This window comes from Amblyomma americanum, chromosome 4, assembly GCF_052857255.1.
Source record: "Amblyomma americanum isolate KBUSLIRL-KWMA chromosome 4, ASM5285725v1, whole genome shotgun sequence".
In the NCBI taxonomy this organism is placed as follows: domain Eukaryota; kingdom Metazoa; phylum Arthropoda; class Arachnida; order Ixodida; family Ixodidae; genus Amblyomma; species Amblyomma americanum.
Genome location: NC_135500.1, coordinates 18329870 through 18349152, shown reverse-complemented (window position 1 = coordinate 18349152; position 19283 = coordinate 18329870). Strand labels below are relative to the sequence as shown.

At 53.3% G+C, this 19283-nt stretch overlaps 1 protein-coding gene across 1 annotated transcript in view; it reads left to right on the top strand.

Annotated features, from left to right (window-relative positions):
- The window catches only part of LOC144127747 (uncharacterized), a 378448-nt gene that overhangs the window by 86745 nt on the left and 272420 nt on the right, over positions 1-19283 (top strand). The window contains exon 4 of the mRNA XM_077660645.1: positions 14486-14503. Within this exon, the coding sequence (XP_077516771.1) occupies positions 14486-14503 (18 nt within the window). The remainder of the gene's footprint in view (positions 1-14485; positions 14504-19283) is intronic.

Here is a 19283-nt window from a genome sequence, read left to right as displayed (position 1 = left end):
GTTTTCAGCCGGAAAGAGCTGCTGAAAGCCCAGCAAAATGACCCCATGTGTCGCGAGATGAGCGACGGTCTCAGGGAGACGGAGCGCCGGGACGCTACTTGTATTGTAGCGGGCGCAGGGGGTGAAAGCCAGCGTGTGTCGCGGCGAGCCCCGGGGGATTCATATTTGCTGGGCCATGACGGGCTCGTGCTGAAATACATAGTCACCGATGATGAGTCCATTGACCCGTTCAAGGTGGTTATCCCCAAAAGTCTGAGAGGCGCACCGTTGCGATTTTCTCATGACGAACCACTGGCCGGTCACCTGAGTGGCTCCAAAGTTTTTGCAAAACTGAGTCAATCGGTGACGTGGCCCGCATGAAGCGTGACATTTTCCGCTATTGCCGTTCCTGCCATGTCTGTCAAGCGGTGAAGTCAAGGGGCGGCAAGCCACCCGGAATGATGAAACCAATTGACAGTGTGAGTCCGTGGCAGATGGCCACCTGCGATCTGATGGGGCCTTTCCCCAGGAGTAAGCAGGGGTTCATTCACCTGATGGTGGTAGCTGACCATTTTTCCAAATGGGTCGAGTTGTACCCGCTTCGGAAAGTGTCAGCACGAGCGGTGCTGGATAAACTCCAGGAAGTGTTCTGTCGGTTCGGCTTTCCGGAAAGACTGATCACGGACAATGCGTCCTATTTCACCGCTCGGGTGTTCGGTAACACGTGCCGTTCCCTCGGAATCGAGCACTACACCACTTCACCCTACCGTCCCCAGTCCAACTTGACCGAGCGAATCAACCGAACGCTCAAGACAATGCTGGTGGCCTTTGCCGAGTGTCAAAAGGACTGGGCAGACCATTTGAGCGAATTTGCGTTCGCCATTCGAACAGCTGAGAATCGCTCAACTGGTTTCTCTCCCGCCTTCCTCAATTTCAGGAGGGAGCTCTCGAATCCGATGTCAAACGTCGTGCAGAGCCAGCTCGGGGATGAGCAGACGCAGGCAGACTGCTCTGCTTATGCGTCGACGCTTCGGGACCGGCTTGGTCGGGCTCTCAACAGAGCAAGGCAGAGTTTGGCGGCAGCCAGAGCCCAACAGAACGCTCAGTATGACCGCAAGCACCGCAGTCTGACTTTTCAGGCTGGGGATCTTGTCCTGAAGCGCAACCACGTTCTTAGTGATGCGAGCAAGGGGTTCTCAGCCTCGCTCGCTCCTAGGTGGCTTGGTCCGTACCGAGTGGTCAGAGTCTGGTCGCCGCTCGCGTACCTGTTGGAGAATCCCCTTACGGGGAAAACCAGCCGTGCCCACATCGCAGACCTGAAGGCCTATGCGTCACGGTCTGACGAGTTTGCTTCGGTACCCATTGGTATCACAAGCAAGCGCAAAGGCACAACTGGTGCTGCGGAACGCAACCGTACCGAGCACCGGTACAATCTGAGGCGACGGTCACCGATGTGATTGATGCCGGATGGCGGACTCTTCCGCAACCGAAGGCACGCAGCCTCAGCTATAGCTGGCGAGCTTTCTCGTCGGGCCCTACCCCAGGTGAAGCACGGCGGTTTCTTTTTTTGTTTGTTTGCCGCATGCTCAGTTCCAGCCTTGTGCAGTTATTTAGTCGTTTGTTTTAGTCAGTCTGTAGCATGCTTTTGTTTCCAGTTTATTCGTTGTTTCTTCTAACGTTCCGAGATCTGTACATATGTAATATACGTTTGCGTTGGCGTTCAGTTTTTTTTAAACCAGACTTGTACATATGTAAACTTCAGCCTACTCGCGATTGCACTTTTCTTGTAGCGCAGAGATGACCTTCTTTTGTACAGCGCGCCTTCTTTTCATTTATGTTCTGACCCCACTGGTGCGGCCTTCCTCGCGAACACGGGACCGGCTGGTTCGCGGAGGGGACGGCGATAGTCTCCCCTTAAGGCTGGCGAGTGGTTTGCTCGTTAAGGAGCGAGTGTCTCGCGGCATGGTTTTTGTGTGGCTATGGGGAGCGTGAAGAGTGCGTCTGAAGAGTGTGTCATTTGACCCCTGCCACGGCGCCTCGGGACGATTCCGACAAGCGGGTCGTTGTCACTGATGAATGTCCGCTTCTGTGCCGGTGCGTGCCTGGGATTATGTGCGTGTTCCCAAGATCAAAGGCAACGCCGAGAGGGGGGCAGGAAGGACAGCGCCCTTTCCAGTTGCGGGTCCTCTTCGGGATTGCCGAGCGTCGTCGACGTCTTCATGCTTAACTTTGATGACCTTGTGGAGGACATGGGACCGCCGTCAATAAATCATCCAGCGGGACCCTGAAGGCAGCAAAAGCGTGAGTTGGCCACCGACAGGCCCAATGGGCCGCGCCACCGAACAATATGAGGCTGCAGGCCACCTGTCAGCTGGCCTTGTGTACAGTGTACAGTGTAGTTAGTTTTGTCTCCTTGAAACGTATGCAAGTGTTGTTTGTTTTCTGTTCTTGTTTGTTTCTCTTTTGAGTTTATGGCTGGAACTGAAGTGTGGTAGTTTTATGGGATTAATTTTTTTTTATTTTTTTATTTTGCCGCACGCTTTCGCCGATGGGTAGGAGGGCACTTGAGAGGAGGATGTGGGAAACCTGCTAGATTCCCGCCGTGGCGTCTGCGCGGCATCCCGCGTCGCTCTTACCCTTTCTCCCGCCTCGGGCGGCGGAGAGACGGCTGGTGGCTAATCGCTGTCATTCGGCCGCAGCTCCGCCCTCGGCTTCCCAAGGGCCTTTGCCATTGGTGACTTTTGGCGGGAATTCGGAACCCGTTTGGGGTGGTCGCGCGACCTTCCGAGCGGGGCCCAGAGAGAGACCCCTCCGAGACAGCGTAAGGTGCGTACGTTACTGTTCGTCCGAGCCGGCCTCTGCCGTTCGGACCAGTTCATACTCGAGCTCGCCAGCGTGGGTCCTCGATCCGCCGCGGCTCGAGCCTGTCCAGGGGTCCAACGACCTCTGACAGGCGCACCTTGCGTTGACTGCCCACTCTCTCTCGCAAACGGCCCATCGGCCGACACGAGAGAGATCACAGCACTGCCGCGGGGACAATCTCCTGCAGCGGCGTGCTAGCGGCGCGCATTTCTCTTGTTGCCCCGAGCGCGCACCGGAGCCTTGCTCTGAGCGCGCCCCGGGACGGGGTGACTGTTGAGTGTGTGTATGTACCGCTGGAGGACGGCGTCAATAAACGTCTCCTTTGTGAACTTGGAGGCCTGTTTCTTGCGGCGAGCCGCTCTCCTCTCTGCAGAGGTTGAACGCCGCCGCAGCGGTGCCCCAGGGTGCGTGTGGTGACGGCTGATCGGTGCCCTTGGCTCGCGCGAAGCTCGAACCCGCGGTGGGTAGTGGCCTGTGCCTACTGAGAAACCCACAAAATAAAGAAGAAACAAATCTGCCCACTCATTGCTTTTCTTGCGGTGGATGCGAGCCCATTATTAAGAAGATAAATTGTGACATTCCTTGTGTGCTACGAGGTACATTCCTTGTGTGTGCTACGAGGTACATTCCTTGTGTGTGCTACGAGGTTCCACGTTCGACGGCGCGGCGTAGACGGAGACCCAGATGACAGGCATCATCAATTACCCAGCCATGCTCGTTGAGAGTGACAACCAGAACGAAGGGGTTTAAGCCCAACCGGACCCAACCGGACCCGCCGCCGCCGCCGCGGGGAAACAGGCTTTATCCTCCCCAATTGGCGTGGCGGTTTCAGGGGCGGCCCCTCCCGGGCACATTCCAGGACAAGGGAACTGTCAGCGGGCCAGAGCGCGCCTTACCTTGAGGAGCGAGTGTCAGTTGATGGATGGAGAATGGAGGCCGGTGACCCGCGGGAACTGTCAGCGGGCCAGAGCGCGCCTTACCACAGCCGACGCTATGCGCTACCTCGAAGTCAACCTTCTTTCCCTCGGACTCAACACGTGAGGGGGGCGAGACAATAAGTGCGGTGGTATGTTTGTGCGCCGAAGTGAAAGCCCTAGCCTCCCCTCCTTCCCCTCCGGCGTGGGCGTCCTCACCCTAGGGAGTGTGGAGAAGAGGATATAAAAATGGAGAAGCAGTACGGAAGGAGAACGCTCAGGACGACATCGTTCGCCAAGAGGGCCTTCGGCGCCGAAGCCCGACGGCGTGCAGCTTCTGCCAGCAACCGCTCGAGCCCAACTCCGGAGCCACTCCATCGCCCCCATGAAGTCGTCGGCACGTAAGCTCGGACGCCCCAGCCTCTGATGTATAATCTTAATCATGTGTAATTATTGAATATATCTGTTTGTTTAAACTGAGCCATACGGTGTCTCTTTGCCTCTCCGTCCCGTGTGGACCTGCGCATTATGGGGGTCATCACACTGGTGTCAGAAGTGGGGTCTCAAAAGCAAATGTCCTCTGAATGCTGCGACATTCATGACTTCAAAATTGTAATCAAAAGGGAATCACGGGACTGATTGTGGGACTTTTACCCCCATTTGAGAGGCTTGAGGCACCGGAGGGCTTGAAAAAAAAAATGTCTTTATCTGAGGGAGCTTCCACTCCACAGCCGTCGCTCGGAGCAAGCATGCTGGCATTAGGAAGCGTCATTCCGACGTTTACGGGAGATAAGACAGGGGTTCCAATCTGCGATTTCTTTTCCATGCTAGAAGAGATTGGGAAAATGGGGGGATGGTCCGATGCTCAAATGCTGGGAATGGCGAGGTGTAAGATGGCAGGAGCTGCTCATGATTTTGCATGGCGAGACGAAAAAGTAAAATCCACAAAATCATTTGCGGAATTTAAGAAGCTCGCGTTTGAGCATTTCGACACTGAACCACGTCACGTGCGGGTACAGAGGTTCCGTGACGCCGGACAGATGGTAGGGGAGGACGTGCGAACATTTGCGTCGCGGCTTCAGCGCCTAGCGCGCGATACGTTAAGCAGGGAGGAGGAAGGAGACCAGCTAAGGAAGAAATACGCGGAGGATCTACTTAAAGAGGAAATGACCGCTTTGTTCGTGGCTGGTCTGCAAGACCCCGTGCGCCGGTTCGTGCTCTCGCGCAAGCCGAGCAATTTCGACCAAGCCGTGGAGGCCGCATTGGATGAGGAACGAAATGAGGCGTTAACGACAGCCGCAGCGAGAGTAAGCGTCATAGAGAGAGCGGTGCTCAACCCTGAGGTTGCTCTCTTGACAGAGCGATTAGATCGCTTAGAACAGCTGCTATCTCAGCAGGTAGAACGCCAGGTTGAAGCGCGCGCTCAACAGCGCTCATTCGCTGGAAACCGGAGACCGCCACAAAGCTACAGGCGCGGTATGCGAGATTTTGAAGAAATCGTATGCTTCGCTTGCCAGGGTCGCGGACACATCGCCAGGTTCTGCCAAAACGTGCGCCGTGGGGAGCCACAAAGAGAAGCAGGCGAGACACACCCTAAGCAAGCCTACAGCGGGGCTCCAGATACCGAGACAAAAAACTAGTTAGTCCTCCCCAGCCTGAGGAGCGTGGGGAGGGAGCTGTGGATGATGAGGTGGTGGTAGTTTGTGTGGCCGACGAGGCATGCCCTGTTGTGCGTCGCAAGTTAAATGGTTGTTGCATGGAATTGTTGATAGATACGGGGTCAAAGGTGACATTGCTTAAGGAGAGCAGTTTTAACACGCTTCGAAGGAAGGGGGACCGCGAGGTGTTGGAAGCGTCCGGTGGTATGGCAACCAAATTTGTAGGCATAACGGGGGATCCTCTTGGCATAAGTGGACTCTACCGGTTACACTTCTCTCTCGGCGGAATTGCATTGGAGCACCCCTGCTACGTATGCCCGGACACGGTGTCTCTGCCAAACGGAGTGTCAGGTATATTAGGGCAGGATTTTTTGAGAAAAGGAAAGGTAGTAGTCTCATTCTCTGAGGAAGAGGTTAATGCGGGCGGCTCAAAAGTTCCGTTTTTGAACAGGAGAGGGGCTGAGATTCGCATCACCGATATTGACACCCGTCAAACAGTGGGATCATTGGAGAAGGTATATTCGCGGGTTGCCGTCAGGCTGGTCGATGAGGCGGTCGTCCTTCCTTGGTCGGAGCACATTTTGTACGCGTTTGTGCCTTCAGATGTAGAGAGCGGCGCCGTGGGAGTGCTTGAGCCGGTCGACTCTCTCAGCAATGGCCTGAAGGCAGCCGCGTGCCTCGTGACAGTTAATGACGCCCACAGAGTGCCCCTACGGGTGGTTAACTGTAGCCAGCAGCCACTGAGCCTTCCCAAGAACAAAACATTGGCTTTCTTCACCTCTGCGATAGAGAAACGTGAGCCCACCGATACGGTACTCGCAACTGTAGAGCATGCTAGTCCTTCGGCTGCTCCAAAGGTGTCGTTCGATCTTTCTCACGTAAAATCCAGGGAGAGGGAGGCTCTGGCTGGTTTGCTGAACGACTACTCGGAGGTATTCGCCGCGTCCAACCTGGATTTGGGCTGCTGTGGCGTTATAAAGCACAGGATAGAAACCGGCACTTCATCGCCCGTTTACCAGCGTGCGTACAGGATTCCTTACTCCCAACGTGAGGAGATGGAGCGGCAGGGGCAGGACCTGATTGATCGCGGCATTGTCGAACACTCAAAGTCACCCTGGGGAGCACCAGCACTATTGGTGGAAAAGCCAGATGGCTCGTATCGATTGGTAGTGGACTACCGCAAACTAAATGCCGTAACTCGCATCGATCCATACCCCATCCCCAATATACAGGAGACGCTTTCTCAGCTGGGCTCTGCCAGGTACTTCATGGTAGTGGACATGGCGGCGGGATTCTGGCAGATAGCAATGGATCCGGCAGATGCCGAGAAAACGGCATTCAACACGCCCTCAGGGCACTATGAATGGAAAAGAATGCCGATGGGTCTGGCCAACAGCCCTGCTGTCTGGCAGAGAACCGCTGATGTTATCCTGGCAGGTCTTCTGGGGAGGCTGTGCTTCATGTATATGGATGACATTATCATATACAGTGACAGTATTGAGAACCATTTGAGCGATATTGAGCAGGTTTTGGTGCGACTAAGAGGAGCGGGTCTCAAGCTGAAGCCCTCTAAGTGCCAATTCCTCAAAAACGAGGTGAAATACCTCGGGCACGTTGTTTCAGCTGACGGCGTGCGACCGGACCCTGAGAAACTAAGGTGTGTCTCGGATTTTCCATCCCCGACTAGCGTCCGCCAGGTCCGGCAGTTTCTCGGCCTGATCGGTTACTACCGAAGGCACATAGAGGAGTTCGCCAAGCTCGCTAAGCCGCTCACCGCCTTAACAGCCAAAAATGTCGCCTTTCGCTGGGACGAAAACGCGGAGGATGCTCTTGGGGCCCTGAAAAGGAAGCTAATGAGTGCACCGCTGTTGCGCCACCCGGATTTTAATTTGCCCTTCGTTATGGCCACAGATGCGTCAAAGTTCGCAGTTGGTGCCGTGCTATCTCAGGTTATCGAGGGGAAAGAACATCCCATTGCTTTTGCTAGCCGACAGCTGAGCCCCACAGAGCAAAAGTACGGAGCTACGGAAAGGGAGTGCCTCGCCGTTGTCTGGGCAGTAAAGCACTTCAGATGCTACCTTTACGGCCGCAAATTCAAGCTAGTCACAGACTGCCATCCTCTGAAATGGGTGATGAGTGTCAGGGACCCTAGCTCGCGACTCGCTAGATGGAATCTACACCTGCAGGAATACTGCTTTGAAGTTGAGCACAAGTCAGGAAAGACACATCTGAATGCTGATGCACTCAGCCGCACAGCTGCCGTGGCAGCTAAAGATGAGTTTGTCCCCGTAGTCGACCCCGCCGAATTACGCACAGAACAGTGCCAAGATCCTGACCTGAAGCGAATAATCGAAAGCTTAGAGGGCGCACCGTCTCACCCCGAACAGCTAGGTTATTTCATTGGCAAAGACGGCACCCTGTGTCGGCGCACGAGGCCAACCAGGAAAGGGAGACCAGAGAAAACCGCTTGGGAGAGAGTCGTCATACCTCGGTCGTGGACAGAAAGGGTTCTTCGCGCGTTTCACGATGCGCCATGCGCCGGTCATTTTGGCGTAGCGAAGACACGCAGGCGTGTGGAGCGTTTGTACTTTTGGAGTGGCATGCGACAGGATGTTAGAGACTACTGTGCGAAGTGTCATTCCTGTCTCGAAAGAAAAACACCCAAGGGACGAAGACCAGCTCCAATTCAGCCGTACCCGGAGGTTTCGGCTCCCTTCGAGCGGACAGGTATGGACATAATGGGCCCATTGCCCACGACCACTTCCGGAAACAAGTACATTTTAGTATTTGTCGACCACCTTTCAAAATACGCGGAAGCGGTAGCACTCCCAGATCAGAAGGCAGACACGGTTGCAAGAGCATTTGTCGAACAGATCGTGCTCCGACATGGACCCCCGAGGCAACTCTTGACAGATCGGGGAACGAACTTCGTGTCGCAGCTAATGAGGAGAGTTTGCGAGCTGCTTAAGATCGCTAAGAAGCAGACAACACCGTACCATCCGGCTTGCAACGGCGCGGTGGAGCGACTGAACCAAACCGTGGCCGGGTTCCTGTCGCATTTTGTTTCGCGCGACCAGCGGGACTGGGACTTGTGGCTCCCGTATGCAATGTTTGCCTACAATTCCGCAGCACACGAGAGCACGGGCGAATCGCCATTCTTTCTTCTCTACGGCCGAGACCCGGACCAGCCTAGTGAAGTGCCAGAGGGCCCCCGTCGTGTCCCATACGCTTCACTGGACGACTATAAGGTGGAGCTAGAATCGCGCTTGCAAGTGGCGAGGGACATCGCAAAGGAGGCCTTAAAGAAAGCGGCGAAGCGCAGGAAGGAGGTGCACGATCGCAGTGCTAGAGACGCGCCGTTTAATGTGGGGGACAGCGTGTACATTGAAAACTGCCAAAGGCAGATTGGGCTAGCTCGTAAGTTCCAGACGAAGTGGAGAGGACCGTGCGAGGTTGTCGAGAAGCTTTCTCCGGTAAACTTCAGAGTCCGAGACGTGAACCGGCGCTTGATAAGGATACACGCAAATCGCCTCAAGTCGGCACCGGTTCAGTATTCACGAAATGAGGAAAGGGAAAGCGCGGATTTTGATGGGGACAGAAGTGAAGCGGAGCGCGCAGATAGTTCGCAAGAAACGCCCTCTCCTGCATTTGTTCGGCAGGCGCCAGAGGTGACGGCCAGAATGCCACCGGATTTACTTCATGCATTGCTAGAAGAAGAAGCGCGCGAGGTTGCCGCGCAGATAACGCCAGGAGAGGCTCCTGCCACGAGCCCTCGCGAGTCCCAAAGCAGACAAAGGGTTACAGACTTACTTAGTATGACTCATGAAGGCCGATATCCGCTGCGAAATCGGAAAGCTAAGTCGGACTAATGGTGTAAACAGAGCGGAGTTGTGAACTGGTCAGAATTGTGTAATGCCGCAGCTCATAACATTGCTATATGCGTATGTGTTCAGTTATCGGAGTTAGTAGTTAAACCTTTCTGTCATTAAGTAACACCTTCACAGGAGAGCATGCGGAGCGCATGCAGAACCTGCCCTACTTCCTTTCGTTATCTATTTTTGTCTGTTCCGTGATCGTGCTAGAAGTGGGAGCTCCTTTGTAACTGTGGTAAATTTATTTCGTCCAGTTTGGACTAGAAAGGAGAGGCTTGGGTGCTGAGTTCCATGTTTATCTGTAAAAGAAGATCAGTGCTGCCCCTGGAGACGCCAGTTATGACAGCGGAGGCATATGGTGTTGTGCAGTGGTGTTGAGTGCAGCGAAAAGTGTTTTGTCGGACGCACTGTGCGAGGCGATTCAGAAAGACAAGGGGAGCTGCAGGGACTCAAATGTTCGGAGAACATTCTTCTGGAGGGTGAGCGAGTGTGACATTCCTTGTGTGCTACGAGGTACATTCCTTGTGTGTGCTACGAGGTACATTCCTTGTGTGTGCTACGAGGTTCCACGTTCGACGGCGCGGCGTAGACGGAGACCGAGATGACGGGCATCATCAATTACCCAGCCATGCTCGTTGAGAGTGACAACCAGAACGAAGGGGTTTAAGCCCAACCGGACCCAACCGGACCCACCGCCGCCGCCGCGGGGAAACAGGCTTTATCCTCCCCAATTGGCGTGGCGGTTTCAGGGGCGGCCCTCCCGGGCACATTCCAGGACAAGGGAACTGTCAGCGATCCAGAGCGCGCCGTACCACGGCCGACGCTATGCGCTACCTCGAAGTCAACCTTCTTTCCCTCGGACTCAACACGTGAGTGGGGCGAGACAATAAGTGCGGTGGTATGTTTGTGCGCCCAAGTGAAAGCCCTAGCCTCCCCTCCTTCCCCTCCGGCGTGGGCGTCCTCACCCTAGGGAGTGTGGAGAAGAGGATATAAAAATGGAGAAGCAGTACGGAAGGAGAACGCTCAGGACGACATCGTTCGCCAAGAGGGCCTTCAGCGCCGAAGCCCGACGGCGTGCAGCTTCTGCCAGCAACCGCTCGAGCCCAACTCCGGAGCCACTCCATCGCCCCCATGAAGTCGTCGGCACGTAAGCTCGGACGCCCCAGCCTCTGATGTATAATCTTAATCATGTGTAATTATTGAATATATCTGTTTGTTTAAACTGAGCCATACGGTGTCTCTTTGCCTCTCCGTCCCGTGTGGACCTGCGCATTATGGGGGTCATCACAAAATGTTCTAGGAAAAAGTAAAAATAAAACAGCGCGTGAGCTTTTGGAGGCCTACCACATAAAAGAAAACGGCGATAAATGTATAGGCGACACTTCTGTCAAATTGTACAAAGAGAAGAAAATTCTGCGCACCTGTTGTTGATCAGGAGATGACTGGCTTTACCCCCTCTCTCATTCTCCTTTTCATTTTGTTGCGATTCTGCATGTATAAGGCACCTTGACACAAATAAACTGCTCACAAATAAACCTGCTCTTTTGCGAGCACTTCACCAAACTAGCCTAGCTCTAAAGCTAACTGATATAACTAAAGGAAATAACTGATATATTTGTCCTAGTTACGGTGCTCTCGCAGTCGTCCGTCCGTCAGGTCCCGGTCACCACGCTGCAGCCCTTTTTGCCTCAGCGCCTTTTTTTTTTCGGCGCGCTCTTCGCCATCGCGGCGAGGAAAAGGCGGGGAGAACGTGCTCCCGCATCTCGTCCCGTCCGGCTTCGTAGTTCCCCTTGCACTAGTGTGGGTGAACATCGCTTATAACATTGCTGGTGAGTCGCACGACGTCGATTCCTTAGCGTGTTTTGTTGCTAGCTGGCGTCTTTGTTGTAGCAACGAATGCCTGTTTTGTCAGCCAGAGTGTCGTTCCTTTGTTTCCTTCAGAGCAAGGCCCGCCGTGGTCGGCGTGCACTCAGTAGCGTACGCGATCATGGAGTGGAGTCCGGCGGTTTTTAACTGTGTCAGCCGCGATTAAGCGGGGCAACGTATTTAGCTCCCCTCAACTAAGTCTCAACTAGTGTCACGTCTCTTAAAAACCACCTTGGTTGGGGATCTTAAGCTAACCGTAGGAAACATTTGAGGTTGCAAACCATGCATCACATTTATTTTGGAAAGCTGAGCATTGACAAAGAACGGTACCTGCTTCCACCTCACTTTTTTTCTAGACGACTGGATCATCAGTGGAAGATCTGAGAGGTTAAATATGAGACAGATTTTGACAAAACCTCGTTCTTTCTACGGACGATCAATCAGTGGAACAGGCTGCCGGCCGGCGTCGCTGAGTCCTGCACGGAAGGTCAATACCGCGCATTCTTATTTGATGTGTGACGTGGCGCGCAGTTCTCTTGCGGGTGTCTTTTCATTTCATTAGTGTCATTGTTTTTATGGAGCGCGGTTGGTCTCCTTTTGTGCATGCTTTTCCTCACCTATTATCAGTTTTGTTTTGTATTTTTTGTAGTAGTCTTTGTATTGTATTTTTGTTATCCTCTACTTTCGTCCAAACGAGCAGAAGTTATTGTGCCCCCCTCCCCCCCCCCTGCTATAATGGCTTCGAGCGCTGCAGGTATCTGTAATAAATAAATAAGTAAAAATATCAATAAAAATCACAAAGCCATGAAAAACCGTTAGAACCATTTTCTTTGTCGTCGACCGGCCATAAGGGGGTCGTAGTACGTCACAGACTACTTGATCTGGAGTGGAAAGTTGGGCGACTCGGTATTGAAGGTCCATGAGAAAAGAAGCACGAACACAAGACGACGGACAAAGACAGAACACACGCCATGAACGCCAGTGTTCTGTCTTCGTCCGTCGCCTTATGTTCGTGCTCCTTTTCTCATGGATACTTGATCCGCTACGCTGAATTGAAGGCCCTTCAGCGAGATACAGCCGCCAAAATTGCTCACTTCTTTATGTGCTTGAGCGCGATGCCCCGTCCGCAGTCATTACTGAGCAAGGCAAGGTGTTTACAGCTCGTCTCCTACGGGGCATCTTCACTCTTAGCCATACAGATTATCGAACAACAGAGCATCAGCCACAAACAAACGACGTAAGGGAACGGCTAGTAAAAGAGTCGGCGGACATACGTCGACTCACTTGCTGGCTCACTTTCGCATTAAGGTCCAGCAATCCGCCGATGCACGGCGCTATAACCTTCAGCACAGTGAAGTGCACTACGAACCGGGCGACCACCAGGTGCGGGTGTGGAACCCAGCGCGCAGCAAGCGGTTTAGTAAAAATCGGCATTTAGGACCGTGCAAAGTCCTGCGCCCATCAACATCGTCAACTACGAAGTTGTTCCTGGTGAAACTGTTGCCGACGGCCATCGGCGTCAGCGGCCTGAAATCGTGCATGTGGTGCGTTTAAAGCCATACTTTTTGCATAAGTGAGCGCTGTTCACTCTGTATATAGCACCATTGTCACCTTCCAACAAGTGCAGACTTGAGTTTCTCCTCCTCATAGCTATCAGGAATTGTGTAAGTCAGCTCACACCTATTTTCCTCTTTTTGTTTGTTCGTAACTTGTTCATATCACGATGCTTTGTTTTCGCGGGGTGGAGGGATAACGTCACCCGCCGAGCACCACACCGCCACCGTGCTTTGCTGGAACGGCAACGAAGCAGCGCATGGGCTAGGCCTGGCTCGGTGATTGAAAAAGCGACCTTATTCTTTGGTTATCCCCTACGCCTGCCTCTCCTTGTATTGTGTTGTATTGTACTGTCATACTCCCCGGAAACCACTCGACTATGTCACCTGCATATCGTACCTGATAGCTCGGCCCGGTAGCGTTGATTTATAATGTGATTCAAGCCGCTGCGGTAGCTCAGCGCATGTCGTCCTCGGCTGCTGCTTCGTAAGCCATGGGTTTGATCCCGGCGGCAGGGGTCGTATTTCGAAGGAGGCCAACTTCTGGACGGCCGTGTAACCCCAGGTGATGGAAATTATCCAGAGCCATCTAACACTTCGTCTCTCGTAGCCTGAGTCCCTTTGTCAAGTTAAACCCCATAAACTACGGCATGAACCAATCATGGCGTCACACATCCCGTCGACTAATCAGGACTTGAGCATAAAAAAAGACCCTTGGCGTCATCGCTGCCTCGACGAATCAGCAGATTTTATAAATAACCACGCCATGGTATTTTCCATCATGAGGCTTCTAATAATATCGCATTATTATAATGCGTAGCCAGTTGCTTCCGGACATAAAGCAACTGGATAGCACTTATAGAGCAGCTGTAGTGAAAAAGAGTGAAAGGAAAGAACAATGGCAAGCCTTCCACTTGTGGCGCTTCTGAGTACTTCGCACTCAGGACGATCAGTTATGTTTTTACGGCCATGAATTCCCTTGAGCAACGGGATACTCCCGAGCTCTGACACTGTGTGAACGAGTTACTTCATGGTCAACTGCAACACATCCAATTCGCACGCTGAGGCTGGGAGACAATGCCTTCGACCATAATAAGGGAGCAATTACTCATTGGCATCCACCCAAGCGCCGCCATACGGCTACAGAGGAAAGCTATACAGCTTTCTCAAAAACTTCGCAGCTAAAGAAAAAATCGTCCTGGTCCGGACCATCTTTACCGCGTGCCGACTTCGACGCTCTTGTTCATGATTCGTTTTTGTACAGCTTGCGTTCCTTCAGGAACACGTGCGCACGAAACGTTTAAAAAGACTGCCCTTTATAGGAGAGGAGGCGTATAAAGGGCAGTCTTTTTAAACGTTTCGTGCGCAGGTGTTCCTGGAGGAACGCGAGCCGTACACAGACGAATCATGAACGAGAGCGTCGAAGTCCGCACACGGTTAGCCCCCGATGTGCATCACTAGTTCCATAAAGGTTAAGACTACGCAAAAAGGAACCGGCGTAGAAACGAGTGCAACACCATAGGCACCTCTTGTCGTCGTTATTTTTACGCCTTTCCACAACGTGAACCGACTATCCCGCAAGCATATTCTCTTAAATTATGAATTGTTATCTTGGCTCAAAATTAGCGCAACTTAAAAGCATTCACAAAAAAGGTTTTGAGTTTCCTACCATGATTAGATTTATTTAAGCTTACATGACATACGTTTGTACAATCAAATATCATCTAGAACGACTTGCTGGTGGTATAAACTCAGGAGTGTCTTCTTCTTTTCTCTTACAGGTTCGGAAGTGCAACCAGGTGAGTGCTCAACAGCATTTACTTTCATCCTAAAACAATTTTACCTTCCTCTGTGGCTTTTTGGTGAAATAGTTTCTATCCCACTGCAACAAGACTGTCCTGCGGTTGGTCTCCGCTTTTGCTCTTCTAAAGACGTAGTCTTACACACACACACACACACACACACACACACACACACACACACACACACACACACACACACACACACACACACACACACACACACACACACACACACACACACACACACACACACACACACACACACACACACACACACACACACACACACACACACACACACACACACACACACACACACACACACACACACACACACACACACACACACACACACACACACACACACACACACACGCACGCACGCACGCACACACACACACACACACACACACGCGCGCGCGCGCACACACACACGCACACAAACCAAACTGTGCAATTCTCAATTTTTTCTTCGGCTGGGTTTCGATTATGTCGCGGTGGGTTCACAGCGCGATGTATAGCAAGCTGGGGTAGCTTGGCTGCTTGAATATGAATGCGGAAACTTGTAAACGAGCGTCCCTATGCCTTTTCACGTACACTCACATTCACCCTGCGAGCTGATACATGTGCGCCACCTGCACTGAAGGTTTTTCTTCTTCTCCATTGCGCAAGTTATAGTTCTGCAGGGTGGGTTCTACACGAAAACCACAACATTCGACGTATGGATCCGCACCCAACGAGACTTGACTTCCGTGCAAGTGCAAATAGAAATAAGCCCCGTTTGTTTTTGATGGGTGATCGATCGATCTTGGTGATCGAGATATTGATGGTGTTTACCTTGAAGTCTTCTGATGGTTCGGTGATCCGGCGAGACTCTGTGGAACAGACTGGACAACTTCTTCGGGCACGATGTACTTTATTGCACGGGCGCTCACCAGCGACTTGCCCTCCTATCTTCCTCTCTTCTCGCCAGAAACTCGCCCTTAAATCCCCTTTCCCAGTATTCAGGGTACCCTTTTTATAAACAGTAGGAAATGCGCTTGTTAGAGACCATCAGGAGAATTTCGTTCAGACTAAAGGAGCAATAGTGCGTCAGTGCTCACGGGGTTGTTGTGTCCCGAGCACCCCGCGAATTTCACGAAGACGTTCCGCATTTCCGCTTGGTTACAAAACAGAGACACAAACGCACAAAAACGCCAGTGGAGGCACACGGAAGGCGAACACCCAGTGCAAACCACGCGCGCTGCCCTGGACACGCTCCCCCCCCCCCCCCCCCCCTTGCTGCTCGCTCTGCGGCACCCGGTCCCGGTCCGTCTGGCGCTGTGCTGTCCAAAGCAATAAATTTACACGCACCCTCCCTCAAAACTCCAGGGGTGCGCGCGTCGGCCGCACCTTGTGGCCTCAACGCGACGTTGCAAGGCCGGGCCGCCTCACTGCCTGTTAACAGTCGTTGCCTCCATCTGCCGCATTTGCATCAAAACAAACCCACTTCGGCGGCGCCGGGATGCCGGCCTCTCGAGGAGCCCCGACAAAAAAAAAAAATGGCAGTGGCTTGGCTCTGCGATGCCAGGATATATGCAGCGAAAGCAAGTGTGAAACTCCCCGGTTGGCCTTGTTCACATATTTCACAACGTATGAAGCACAGGCATAAACGTCCAGTATAACTGGTAGGTCCATGTTTGATTTCCACACCGAGGCTATCCAAGGATTGAAGGGGTCGCGTCACTCTCACGCCTATTCTCTAGGCTAACGGAACGTTGTTCTTCGGTTTCTTGAGCCCGCCGCTGAAGTCTCTTGGTCCTATTCCATCGTTCATCACGGGCCGTCTTCAGTGAAGCAGGACTCAGGTCTCTCCTCCGGTTGCCGTCGCTGCTGCTAGCGGTCGAGACACCGGACGTTAAACGTGCCTGTCTCGCGGCTGCATATTCACGGCGGCGTTTAGCCAGTAGTTCGGCGCGCTGTTCGTCTGTTTCCTGGGCGATTCGTTTCCTCTTCATCTCGTTCCGCTGTCGATCCCAGGCCTCCTCCAGCTTATCAGAATCGTCGCCGTCCATACTGTCGCCTGAACTGTGGTTGCGGCGCACGCCAGCTCCTTTTCAATCCTGCGACATCTTATCACGCATGCGACGCAGCTGTCGAAGCGAGCGGAGGCGAGCGCGACGACGAGGAACGCGGTGTCACGTCCTACCAAACGGAGGCGGCGGCTAGCGGCGCGGTGTGACGTCATGCCAGATGGCGCGGCGAGCGTGCGAAGCACAGTAACCTTCCGCGGCGAGGCACGCGTGACGTCGCGTGCCTCGAAGGAGTACCGCCACGCCGAAATCGTGAGTTTGCGGCCAATAAAGCTCCCCGCCGGGGTGGCTCAGTGGTTAGGGCGCTCGAATACTGATCCGGAGTTCCCGGGTTCGAACCCGGCCGCGGCGGCTGCGTTTTTACGGAGGAAAAACGCTAAGGCGCCCGTGTGCTGTGCGATGTCAGTGCACGTTAAAGATCCCCAGGTGGTTGAAATTATTCCGGAGCCCTCCACTACGGCACCTCTTCTTCCTTTCTTCTTTCACTCCCTCCTTTATCCCTTCCCTTACGGCGCGGTTCAGGTGTCCAACGATATATGAGACAGATACTGCGCCATTTCCTTCCCCCCAAAACCAATTATTATTATTTTTAATAAAGCTGGTTCAGGTGTCCAACGATATATGAGACAGATACTGCGCCATTTCCTTTCCCCAAAAAAACATTTATTATTATTATTAATAAAGCTTTCGCTTTAAAAACTAACTCATACAAAACCAAGCTACCAGCTTCGGTGTGCGCGCGCGATCGGTCCCTGAGCAACAACTCGGCAACTTCACTAGCCCATGGCCTTCCGTTTACGCACACGCATAGAATCCCCTCCCCTCCCTCCCTCCCTCCCTCCCTCCCTCCCTCCCTCCCCCCCCCCCCCTCAAAAAAAAGGTCTTTAGTTATTCGTGCCAGTTCGTGTATGGTTCAGCGTGTTTTGAGCGTGTGCCGTCTCGTGTGTCGTAGAGCCTTTACCTCTCTCGCACACTCGACCGCTCCGCAGACACACTGCTTGTCGCTCGTCCATCTTGTCTACACTGCTGCTGCCTTGGTTCTTCTCGGCTTCGTTGAGAGACAGGAAGTTTAGGAGCAGAGAAAATACACAAACGCACAGAATTCATAAACACCTACGGAGAAGTGCAAATGTGCAATTCCAAGAAATACCGGACGGTTTCCGGCTCCGCGCTTCGCTATGCGTTTCGAAGAAAAGCGACTCCCGCCCCTCCGGTCGTAAAACGGCGGGGAGACCTCTCTTACACACATACACGCACAAAAAAAAAACATCCGTGAAAAGGAAACTCGCTAACTGGGTATGTCACTGACAAAAACAAAGTTATATGAAAGGATGCGTTTGCTAACTTGTTGAGGTGGTCGAGCCTATCGCACCTCTCGATCGTTCAGTGTGCGGAGAAAATGTTACGACGCTGTTTCGTCGTTGGATGTGCATGTAGCGAGTGGAGTCGAACCACGATCCTAGGCAAAAACGTCTGCTAGGCAAAGCAGCCTCAGATAACATCGAAGGCGCGGAGTGCAGAAAACATTTGGAGGACGCTTAAGCTTCGCCTTTAAGAGTGGAACGCGACAGCGTGTTGCAGCACTGCCAGGGAGTACACCGAACGCCATCGCCCGTTCGGCGCGACGCCTTGCCAGAGCAGGCTGTCCGCGGGAGAAAAACCGGCTTGCGCGGGAAGCGGCACGCGGAAAACGTCCAGCGTTGCGCGTTTTCCCGCTAATGTGAGCGCGCCTTTAGACAAACCGCTCCGCCACGTACCGTGAAACGGAAGCGCGGAGCGGCAAACCACGTAGAAGCGCTGCCAGGCGCACTGCAGAAACGCGCGGGACTCCAGTTGCAGTCGTAGTTCGTCGGCACATCGTTCTCGACTAACCCGATGCCACGAAAGCCAGCATAGTGTCGCGTAGCGAGCTTCACAGGTTTCGCGCGCCAGTTTTTCGAGCAAGCGGAATGTGTTCTCCCCGCGGTGCGACTGTTGCTGTCTTTGTGCTCGCTGCTGTGCGGGGAGCCATTAGAGAGGCTCACACCCCGACATTTGCCAGAGCCGTTTTCCCTCTGGCTCTTTGTAAGCAGGCGTTGTGCGACCGCCTGCCGGACTTGTTCGAATGTTTAGTTAAAGTAAAACGCACTGAGACGCACGGTTAGCTGCCTGCAGGGGGACAATGTCTTCCAAGGCCGTGTCCGAGACACCAGAGCGGGCGCGCGGACCCCCTGTGGTTTCCAGGAGAGTCGCGCGAAGTCATTGCTTCGGGCAGCACACTGCCCAGCGGACCAGATGCGTCGGAGACGAGCCGCGAGGGCTGAGAGCGCGAGCGGCGGGTCGCGTGGTGCACTGACTGGGAGCTTTGCGTTCCCTTTGTTTCGGATGTCGTTCTGTGTGTTTGTATCTGTGTGCCAAGCGGAAATGCGCGCGTCTTCGTGGAATTTGCGCGGTGCTCTCGAGTAAACAACCTCGCGGGCACCGGCGTGCTATTGGCTGCTTTCGTTTTAAAGAAATCGTTCTCATTGGCTTCGACAACAGCATTTCCTATTGGTTACTAAAAGTGTCCCCAGGATCCTGGGCAAACGTATTTAAAAGGGGGTTTTTGGCGCGAAGACGATGGAGGAACGGTTGCGGTCCTGCTGCTCGGGACCTCTGCTCGGAAGATGTTGCGTGCCCCTTCGTATGACTGACTGCGTTATTTACTCTTAGGCCTTTTGTATCAG